Source organism: Ascaphus truei, chromosome 6 (genome assembly GCF_040206685.1).
Source record: "Ascaphus truei isolate aAscTru1 chromosome 6, aAscTru1.hap1, whole genome shotgun sequence".
Taxonomy (NCBI): Eukaryota; Metazoa; Chordata; class Amphibia; order Anura; family Ascaphidae; genus Ascaphus; species Ascaphus truei.
The window spans coordinates 38,519,051-38,530,831 of record NC_134488.1 but is presented as its reverse complement, the minus strand read 5'-3'; the positions used below and the strand labels follow the sequence as shown (position 1 = coordinate 38,530,831).

General features: G+C 40.5%; 1 protein-coding gene across 2 annotated transcripts in view; it reads left to right on the top strand.

Annotated features, from left to right (window-relative positions):
* Window positions 1–480: 480 nt before the first annotated feature.
* Window positions 481–11,781, top strand: part of LOC142496922 (indolethylamine N-methyltransferase-like) — a 71,938-nt gene continuing 60,637 nt past the window's right edge. Inside the window, exons 1-3 of one of the 2 annotated variants that reach the window (XM_075604023.1) lie at window positions 493–690; window positions 4,558–4,765; window positions 6,195–6,894. In XM_075604023.1, the coding sequence (XP_075460138.1) occupies window positions 552–690; window positions 4,558–4,765; window positions 6,195–6,633 (786 nt within the window). In that variant the 5' untranslated portion in view covers window positions 493–551 and the 3' untranslated portion in view covers window positions 6,634–6,894. Of the gene's footprint in view, window positions 691–4,557; window positions 4,766–6,194; window positions 6,895–11,781 lie in introns of those variants that run through there. The other variant, XM_075604024.1, reaches the window with a different exon arrangement.

Here is an 11,781-nt window from a genome sequence, read left to right as displayed (position 1 = left end):
TTTAAAGGGACAGGCTAAATAAAGCCTGTTTTAATTTCCCAAAAACTGTCTCCTTGTGTGTACATCTGCACCTGCCCCTTACAGTAGGTTTTTAACCCTTGAATGTATACGTTGAGCATAATTCTAAGCAATGGCTTATTGCTAGTATATTTATTGATTCCTGTGAGTCAATAACTATAAGGGTAAAGGAGATAGGGTGACTTTGTCTGTTCAAACTCCTGCTCAGCACATACCTTTAAAGGATTATAAATGCCATGAATAGGCTTTCTTCAAGAGATTGGAATGTGTAACTTTTAATTGTATGATAAACAGACATTTGCTTGAGTGTATTAGTGCAAATGTGTTAAACAATGACATTTTTTTCAGCAAAAAAAGTAAGCGTTTGCTAAAAACATACTGTATACAGTACGTTAACAAATGTTCTTTTGCATATTAATCATTAAATACTCTACAGTACTGTATGTTCCACCTGTGTTTACCCTTTTGTGGACACCTGAGCAAAGTACCAGATTCCTATTCTTCCCCGTCTGACCACATCCTAAGCTTACAGCATGGAGTTTACTGGTGGAGAAACATATCAGTCCAATTTTGACCCAAAAGCATATTTGGCTACTTTTTGCAGCTTTGGAACAGGAAGAGACGGCACATTAAACTTCCGCCTGCAGAAATGTTTGAAGACGTTCAGTTCTGGTATGTGTATACAGTAATTGTGCCTCATCATTGTTCACACTGTGCCAACATTATCATTCGTTGGAGAATTTGGGATATGCTGACTTACACTGTTATACTGTACTGTATGTATCAAGATTGTGACAATGCTAAAGGCAACAAGTGTATCAAAGATTAATTGTTTTTAAGTAGATTTGTTTCTGCGATAGGTGTGTTTGCACTGTGAATACATTGATATTGATTACTGAAGCCTCTTAAATCCTAGGATTCCAAGTTTTGCCAATTGATTGATCATAATTGAAAGGCAATATATACAAAAGATTCCTAGTATGAATATTGTAATTCAAGGTGTCTTACACTTTTTTTATTCTGCATGAATCATGAAAGTAGTTACATGAATCAACAGTAGGAGTTATGGAGGCACAACTTGCAAAATAAAGCATACATAGTATCATATATTGTCATATATTCACATGAGATCTAGAAATGAAATATCTGGACCATCGTTTATAGTTCTGATCCCTCAATCCAAAAATTAATTGAACCTGACGTGGCATAACAATCTCTGTAACAAGTCTGGAGAGAGAAGCACACAGGGACAGAGACACTAACACAGAGATACACACTCATGCAAGTGCCACACAACTGCCTTCTCCTCGCTCCAGATTAGAGATGGGCATGTCTGCCCAAATCCAATTCCTGGATTTTCTCACATTTTCCCCCAAAACCGTTTTGCGGATGGATTTGATAGATTTTAATCAATGCAGATTCTTTAAAAACTGCCATTAGCGGATTTGTAGAATCCAATCCGTGGATATGGCAATCCATTAGCGGATTTGTAGAATCCAATCCGTGGATATGGCAATCCATTAGCGGATTTGTAGAATCCAATCCGTGGATATGGCAATCCATTAGCGGATTTGTAGAATCCAATCCGTGGATACGGCAATCCATTAGCGGATTTGTAGAATCCAATCTGTGGTTACGGCAATCCATTAGCGGATTTGTAGAATCCAATCCGTGGATACGGCAATCCATTAGCGGATTTGTAGAATCCACAAAGGATTGTTGAGTTCGTGGATTCTACAAATCTGTCCACGGGTTGCGGAGTGTATTGGTATTTATGATTAAAAAAAATCTGCAAAATGTTAATCGCCCTTTTTGAGATTGATCCATGACCAAAGGATCTGACTGATCTGGCCCCGAAAATCACCCATCTCTACTCAAGATCACCGGACAATGTTATTTCTGGGGATGTGAGATGTGTAAGCCCAAGCTTGCTGAAGCTGTCCTTGGATCCTAAGAGGTTAAATTCTATATCAGCGTTACCAGAGCAGAAAAAGGAAAGGATAAAATAAACAGTCACTATAATCTCCACCTGTATACTATTTTATTGAGTATTCCTTAGAAAAAAATATGTAAAATATCCCCCATCCCCTCTCTTCTCATCTTCTCTTACCTTATTGCCTCTCTCCCAATCCACTTTCTCTCCCATCCTCCATATCTCCCCATCCCTCTCTCTCTCCACCTCCTCTTTTTCTCCAATCCTCCATCTCTCTCCCCATCCCTTCCTTACCTTCTCCGTCTCCGTTATACCCTGCATCCTCTCTCTCCCTCGCATAACCCCCATTCCCCACCTCCTTTCTCACCATATTCTCAATACCATCTTCCATCTCCTCTTTATCACCTGCATCCTCGCACTCACATCATCTCCCCTATTTATGTATTTTCTCCCTCTCCCCCTCTCTCTCTCGCTCTCTCTCTCTCTCTCTCTCTCTCTCTCTCTCTCTCTCTCTCTCTCTCTCTCTCTCTCAGCCCATCCACTCTCACCACCATCCTCTTTGTTATCCCCTGCATCCTCTCTCCCATCATCTACTCTATCACCCATCCCCTCTCTCATTCTCTCTCTCCCCCCGCACTCTGTCTATCTGCCCATCCTGTCTGTGTGTTTCTCTCTCTGTCTCCTCCATCCATCCCCTCTGTGTCTACCCCCCCCGCCACTTCGACTCATCCTATGTCTGCCCCAAAGAACAGTCCTCCTTGCCGAAGGAACAGATGGCCAGCGTCCCTCCCACTCTCCTTCCCCATCAAACCACCTGGCCTCATTGCAAGTTTTGTCTGCATGTTTGACAGGCTTTCCTTAACCCTTAATCCTAAAAGCCATAACATGTTCCTCACAACAGAGACAGCCATGGCTAATTACTCCTATCCACTATTACAATTCTTTTTCTAATTCAATGCCTTTAACGTGTATACTCACTAAGAAATATAATAATATAGTTTTTCATTCCCATTCTCCAGTTAATAATAATAATAGCATGTCGTTGTATAGCGCTGCTAGTTATACATAGCGCTTTACAGAGACATTTTGCCGGCACAGGTCCCTGCCCCGTGGAGCTTACAATTTATGTTTTTGGTGCCTGAGGCACATGGATATAAAGTGACTTGCCCAAGGTCACAAGGAGCCAACACCAGGAATTGACCCAGGCTCCCCCCTTCAAACTCTCAGTGCCAGTCAGTGTCTTTTACTCACTGAGCCACTCCCGATCCCTCAGTTCCGATCTCATGTTCATGTGGCGTTGTCCTTCCTAATTATGTCCTAGTGCTCGCATACAAGGTCAAGAACAGGAAAGACCACACTAATTACGATGGTATTCGTTTCTAGCACAAAATACACAGTACACCTGCCAGCTACTACCAGTATCTAAAATCACTGTCCTATTACAAAAAACACAATTTTTCAGTAAAATATAAATTAAACTTTGATGTTGTGATTGCGTTTTTCTTTCTCGATTCATCACAGACCCAACAACAAGTGGCCATATTATGAAATGAAGGACTGGAATATACCATATGTAGTGTTAATATGTTCACTGCAGAGGTCAATACAGGTTTATTACTTTTGCTGGCCAATTGGACAATTTTAGGGCCAAATTTCCCCCTTAGACAGCAATTTTGCAAAGTTTCTTTTGTATTAGGCGATATAACAAACTTCCAGTTATTCAAATTAAAAAAAACTTGATACTTTTTCAAAAATCAGCATTGCCGCAGTTTTGGGAAAACATTGTGATGAATTGAATATGCTAATTCAGAGGAATCTGCTAATTCACATTTGGTTCTGGTTTTATAATTTCTGTGATACATAACCAGACATTAAAAAAAAGTTGACAAAACCCTCTACGTACAGTGTACAGTAAATACAAATACCACGTGGTCTGCAACCCTGTCCTTTCCCATTATCACTTAGCAAACAGTGCTTCCACTGCAGCCAGGGATCCTTAGTAAGACATGCAAATGAGCACAGTGTGTCACTATTTACATCATATTAATTTTAACATGGAGCCCAAACTTAACGTTTTTTAATGTCTGGTTATTCCCACATACCAATGTCATATTGTATGGCCAGCAATCAACCTAGCCCTGATGCGACCCAAATGATTGATTTGCCCAGGCTGTGCTGAAAAGCTGTGTAAGGCAGAAGGCATAAGCTTATAGGGATCCATGTTACAATGTTACAATGGATTATAAGTGAAGAGTGTACAGTATACACAGTGCTCATTTGCATTCCATTACCCAGAATCCCTGGCTGCAGAGAATAAGAGATAATGGGGGACAGACAAAGTTGCAGACCTGGCTGAGACAGGCAAATGCACCACAAGTGGTATTTCTGTTTACCTTACACTTGATACATAGACCCCAAAGCATGTGAAATGTTTCTTATGTATCAGGGCAAATTTGTGGCAAAACAATTGCACCAGATGAATAAAAGAAACAAACTATTGATTTCATAGGGATTTCTTTCTTAGAAACATACATAATGCAGTTGTTTGGCACCAGAATTGCACCACTTAACCCTTTGTGTTTATTGTTTATTTTAACTGTGGCCAGGTGGCATAGGAGGACACACGCTCATTGACATTGGTACTGGCCCCTCCATCTACCAGCTTTTCTCTGCATGTGAATCCTTCAAACAGATCATTGCTACAGATTTCACTGAGCGTAATCGCCAAGAGCTTGAGAGATGGCTGAAAAAAGAGCCAGGGGCATTTGACTGGTCAGTAGCTGTGAAGGCTGTTTGTGAGTTGGAAGGTAACAGGTATGTGTATATACAGTAGGCTGTAGAAGTGGGTAGTTTCACTGGGGTTTGGGTGTTGGTTTTGGTTCTTGAAATGTTTAATTTAATGTTTTTGTTTTTTCCCTGGAACTCGATTAGGTTTTAGTTTTAGGACATTTTTTTTAAACAATTATGGGGAAAAGTTTAAAATAAGCAGATAATTTTTTAAACATGTTGGCTAAATTTTTTCAGCTTCAAACTTATAATTATTCCATTTGGGGCTGACCTCTTCAAGATCACCCCCTTGTTGATTTTTATCTATGCAAATGAAAGGAAAAACAACATAGAAATGAGACTTTGACAATCCCAATATGATACTGATCTAAAAAAATGTTTTCTAGCTTCGACACACACTACTGATATATACTAGAGAAATACATTGTATATGCTTAGGTTAATGCTACATGACACAACTTCCTCATAATTATTTATGGAAAGTATTGGAACACTCACTTTCTCCCCAAGGAAGGGAATGATGCAATCATTGTAATGTTATAGGCCTATAACAATTATTCCCTTTTTTGGTGTAAGAAATTTTATTTTGGTTTGATTGGCTTAATTTTCTGTGTTATTTTGAACATACTGTTTAACAATGTATTTTCTCTGTGACTTAAAGCTGCAGTTCAGTCAATATCCTGCATGTGTGTTTTTTTTAATAAATCAGTTCTGTAGTAAGAAAAAATACTTTTAGCATTTTCTGTTTTTAAAAAAACAACTTTGAAAGACCAATTTTCTTGTATTCTATTTTAACAGCCATTTACTAAGGCACTGCCCCTTCATGTCCTGTCACAATCCCTGGCACACCCCTTTGTCAGCCCTGCCCTCCCTCTAGCACATGTCAGTGCAATAGGGCTCATGAATATTCATGAGCTTCCACTGACTGACAAGCAGAATATAAACAAATCCACGCATTTAATATGTCACCAAATTTCGACCTATCAATACATGGAGAATGAATTGACTGGCAGCTATACAGTTCTTTAGGTAATTAGAGATTGCACACATAAAACTATTGAAGTAAAAAAAAAAATGTAAAAAAAGACTGAACTGCAGCTTTAAGAACTTCAACTTGAATTATTGTTTGGAATACTCAGAAGATGCTGATTAAAGAGTAAATATTATTTTGAAATACAATATGTAATATTTATTTGTTGCAGTGGTCATAAATATATATTCCAATTGTAAATTTGCAAATAATTCTGGTAAGCCTAGTACTGTATCTACTATTTGATTTGACAATGTGTTATGATTACATTGTAGCCAATGGCACAGGCCCCATCTTCAACTGGGGTAAGAACATGAAAGCTGATAAGTGTTATAAATGACCTGTAGACCTGGCTAATGGTCATTCTGCTTAAACCACCAGATTCATGCAATGTTTCTTCTCTTTTTTTTTAAATTTGGTAAATAGAGAAAAGCCGATAGAAAAGGAGGAGAAACTAAGAAGAACTATCAAACAGGTTCTGAGATGTGATGTGACCAAGAGTAACCCACTGGATCCAGTAGTCCTCCCTGCTGCTGACTGTTTAATCACCGCATTGTGCTTGGAAACAGCTTGCAGGGACCTAGGTGTTTATCAACGTGCTATAAAGAATATCACTACACTGCTGAAGCCAGGAGGTCATTTGGTAATCATTGGGGTTCTTGGTAACACATTTTACAAGGTTGGCCAACAGACATTCTCCTGCCTGCCCTTGGATGAGCAGTCAGTGATAAATGCAGTGGTAGATGCTGGCTATAGCATTAAAGAAATTGAGGTTTTTCCTATTACTTATATCGCATCACAAGCCCACATTGCAGACAGCTATGCCTATTTCTTTCTTGTGGCAAAGAAAGAAGTGCACACATAAAGATGTGATGCTTTTCAGGGCTCACTTTGAATCTGTTAAATTAGCAAATCATACAGTACATGAAGCTAGCAGTGTGGATGGAAATTACACTTTATGCAATAGTTTTGGATCAGGAGGTATTTTGTAAATTGATGGACGATACAGTAGATATCATTGTACCTAATCCTTTAAGTCTTCAAAATGTGTTGGTAGTAATAATATCTGTAAATTGAATGCATTGCAGCCTCCTCTGTTTATACAATAAAATTGAAATGAAGCAAAGGCATTGTGTTTTTATAACATGTGTAGTTTGCAGTTTGAGGTTTAGTGTAAATTGATGTAAGTAGATATTTGTCCTCAAATACTCTATAATGTACAGTACGTAGTTGTTTCTTTACTGGGAAGAACACAGAGAAGCTTCCTTTCAATAAGCAAACTAGTATCACAGAACCATGTTGTCCTAACTAATTGGTTTGTCCCCAGGAAGTGGCTTAATAGTCTTTGGAGTAGATCTGCAAAGGTCCGTTAAATGTTTTATTGTGACGTTACCCCCATTTAACATACCGCTACTCATAATGCATAGAGTAGCGGTATGCTCATCAAATCTTGCCATTACTCACATCTAGACCATGATTATCATAGCAGTATTTCCTGATCACCCTGGCAGTGGGCACCTTTGGGTTAATCCCTCCTCAGTCTAGGTAGGACAGGAAATTGACTTTTGCAGGTAGGCAATAAAAGGCCCCTCCCTCTACCTGCACCTTAGTCTTTTTCCTGTCCTCACAGTTAGGAGTAGGATTTTTTGTTTTCTTAGTGGGACTCGCCTAAACTGTAGCTAGTGCAGTGATCCAGGGACCTCAACCTCTCTGCCCTGAAGCTCCGATCGAAGCGCCCCTGAGGGTGGCAAGACGGAGACCCCAGAAGTCGGGGGAATCCCCAGGAGCTGTATACTGTACACGCAGGAGGATGAGCAGCAGGAGCTGCGAGTCGTGTGAAGGCTCAGACTGGCCGCTATAGCATCTAAAACTTTGCTGTAGGAGGAACTGTGCATGAGGCCGCATGGGAGCGTGCATGTCAAGTTCCGGCAGGTGTGTGCGCAGACACGCGAGGCTGTGCACGAGCACTGCAGTGATGACACAGGAGTGATGGAGACAGTGTGTGTGTGAAAGAAAAAACTGCAGCATGAAACGCTCAGCAGGGAGAAGCCAAGTGCTGGATGTTGAATCAAATATGGATACTGCTAAAGGATCAGTTTCCAAGACTATGTGAGTCCTTAGTTTAGTACTATATATGAGAGAGAGGATCTATGATATTAGGGTGTATATTTAGTATTTTTTTTGTTTTGTTAAATTAGCTCGGTGGTTACCCGTCCGGAAGGAGAAACTTCAAATGGTACTGGGGAATCCTGCAGCATAAGAGGAAAGCCACGAAGAAAACTAAGTGGTGCGCTGCACGCGAGAAGCCAGCTCTGATGGGAAAGAAGCTGTGTGAAAATTGCCTTAAGGCAGCAGCGGAGGATTCTAACGAGCAAATGAACACCTTCCTAGTACTAATGAAGGATGCAGTTAAGCAGAGCGTGGAGGCTGCGGTACAACAAGCAGTCAACCCAGCGCAAAAAAGGTCAAGATCCCAGACCAGTTTGGATAAGGGAAAAGGCTTTTCATCTGATGAATCAGACATAGAATTCTTTCAGGTGTCAGAAGGTGAATTGGATTCATCAGAACAAGATATTCAGGAGGATGAATTTGAATTTGATGTAGAAATGGTGGACCCTCTCATCAAAACCATGAGACAGACTTTAGAATTAGAAGACCCTGAAGAGTTGACTCAGAAGAGAGATAAATTATTCGGGTCAAGACAGAAAAATAGTAGTGTGTTCCCAGTACATCAGGTTATCAAGGACCTTATTCAATTAGAACTGTCACGGCCAGACGCCAAAGTATATATACCAAAACAATTTGTGAAAAATATAGCCGTTTCCACAGGAAGAGGTCAAATTTTGGGAAGCTAGTCCAAAGGTGGATGCTGCTATATCTAGAATAGCAAGGAAGACCACAATACCAATAGAAGAATCTGCAACCTTGAAAGACACTATGGATAGGAAAATGGATTACATATTGGGAAAAGCCTGTAAGCCAGCCATAGCAACTACATCAGCGGCCAGGGCAATGCATGTCTGGATTGCCAACATAGAGGAGGCACTAGACAAAGGTGTAAAAGAAGTTCTAACCTAAAGGCGCTGTCTGAAGTAAAGTGTTCGACAGACTACATAGCGGAGGCGTCTGTGGATGCAGTTTGGTTAGCAGCTAAATCTATGGCCTTAGCAGTGTCAGCAAGAAGAGTGCTGTGGCTAAGACAATGGATGGCAGACGCAGCATCAAAGAGTAGCCTATGCGGATTACCTTTTGATGAAGAATACCTTTTTGGCAACAGGTTGGATGCTATAATAACGAAAGTATCAGGAGGTAAGAGTAGTTTTTTTGCCCCAGGAAAACAGAAACAGAAGATTCGTTTTCCAGCAATCTGATAGAAATCAGTACAAAGAGGCAAAAGCATACAGACCTGGTAGATCGTTTTCAAGGCAAACAACATGGAGAGGAGTCTATAGAGTAAGGGGAATAAACCCCACAATGTTCGGTGCTCTAGATAGTGTATATAGATATGGGTCAAAATAATGATGGACCTTGGTTACTTGAGAAACTTGGATAGAGGCAATCCCACTGCAATAAACATATACGGTACTGAGTGTATAAATGGAGCAACAATGATGCAGACTTGAAAAACCCTTAGGGGGGGGGCCCGTTGTACAGGGGGTTGATAAAGAGACCGGATAAGGAGCCTTGTAAAGAGACTCCTCTCCTGTACTCACAAATAAGTCAACCGCAACCTGCTGCCCTTAGCCCGCCTGGTATCTTCACTGCTTGCTCCGCTGTACTCTCGGCGTTTACTCCACGTGTGCGGCGCTACGGTGTGACGTCATCATCGTCGTCGGCTTGGTGGATCCGGGAGCATTGCACAGGGCACGTCACGAACGCCGGCTATCCCCACGACTGCAAGGGGAGGAGGTAACGTGGCGTCAGCCCCGTGGTGCAGGGAATCCTCAGCGTGCCCCAGCCGTTGAAAATAGAATAGGCAAATTGAAAGAGGTCTCGGCGGTCACTGCATACAAAAGAACTCTGCTATAGATGAATTAAAATCGATATTTATTCAATCCTGGTGCTGAACATTTACAGAGATTCACATCCTCTGACGCGTTTCGTTCCGTTAGGAACTTTATCAAAGAGTATAATGAATCTATTCGCAAGTATCTTAAGTAGGCAGGCTCCTGTCTCCCATTGGCTGGATGATTAATTAGATCAGCAGAAAGCAATTAATGAATTGCTTATTACAATTAAGCCCTTTTGTGGAGATGGTGCCTGCGTACAAGGACACATTGTGAATATACAACAAACATACAATAAAACCAGTAATAACAAAGAAATCAACATGAAGGGTTAAAAACAAATTAAAAACAAAATCAAGTAATGTGCAGCAACCCAAATATATAATATATAATTCCTTTGCACTTGGAAACCATATTTAGATTTATGGAAGGAGAGATAAGGATTCATATTCATATATATATATATATAGATCCCAATTGTTAGGACCTAATGAACAATGGTTATACATTGAAGAATAATATGCACCTATATAAACCAAACGATATCGAAGTTATGATAATAATATGATATACACATATGTACATATGATAATACCAATAACTTGTATACAATATAAACAATATTGCAAGTATTTTAGTATTATATAATTTGTTACTTATCATATATATATTGGTTATGTTAACCATAGCACATAGGAACATCAATCAAACAATGTAAAATAAACGCTGATAGTTGGTAGAATAGAACTGTCATAAATATAAGAATGTCATTAGGGACTAAATAGGATAAATTTAATCAAGATGGTACAATAATGTGTTTGCGTTGAGATGCATGGAGACACACTCTCAAGACTCCCATAGACATCAACCATGCAAGAAGTGTTTTAACTCCCACTCATGGTTAATGCCGTGTGGATGGAGAGTGTTGAGAGTGTATATCCAATACATCTCTTGTTTGTTTAACACATTTTCCCTATTGCCACCTCTGGGATGGCAGGGAACATGCTCAATGGCCGAAAAAGAAAAGTTTTCAATGCCCCCATGCTGGCATTGTGCAAAGTGTCTAGGAACTGGGTGGTTTAAGTCCCCTTTCTTGATTAACCTCACATGTTCAGATATTCTTATTCTGAGTGGTCTTATAGTGCGGCCTATGTATTTTTGTCCGCAGCCACAAAAAGAATGTAAATAACAAATGAAATGTTACAATTGAGAAAAGATTTGATATACAGCACCGACATTGTTTATTGCACTAAATCACGACGGCACGCCGAGATCTACCCCAGCTGCCGCCAGTAACAACCGCGCGCGGCCGCGTTTCCCCCACGCACCCCCCTCCACTTCGCGCGCAATTTACCTCCCTTCCCGACCCCGTACCCGGCTCCTGCTCTGCCCCTCTGCTTCCCCGCACCCCCGCTTACCTTCATTTGATCTCCAGGGGTGTCGGGGAAGCCTGTGGAAGCCGGGGAAGATGGGGAAGCCGGGCGCGCATGTTACTGTGACGTCACAGTGCGCCGCCACGCGCCGCAGCTACCCGCTTCCCAGCCGCATGGAGCCGGCGGCTTTTGCTTCAATAAACAATGTCGCTACTGTAGTATTTCTTAAAGTTAGTATTATAAGAAATATATTTCCTTTGACTGGCGTACCTGCACATAGAACATGTTCCACATTTATAAAAACCTTTTGGAATGCTTGAAATTTGTGATGAGTTGGAGTTAGTAGTAAACATACTGGGTGATAAATGTGATGCCAAAGTTTTGGCTTTCCTATAGGAAAATCTGGGTCTTTGTGTCAACATTGGGCGGATGTCTTTGTCCAATAGTAGTGTATGCCAATGTTTAGAAATTATGTTGCAAATATCCTGAGATTGTGAGCTATATGTGCTGATAAAGAAAGGACTTTTGTTATTATTATTTGATCTCACCATTATTTCTTTATCTTTTTTTGGAATATATTTCCTAGGTTTTTTGCACACAAGCTCACTCCTCTCAGTATGATCTGCTTTGGCA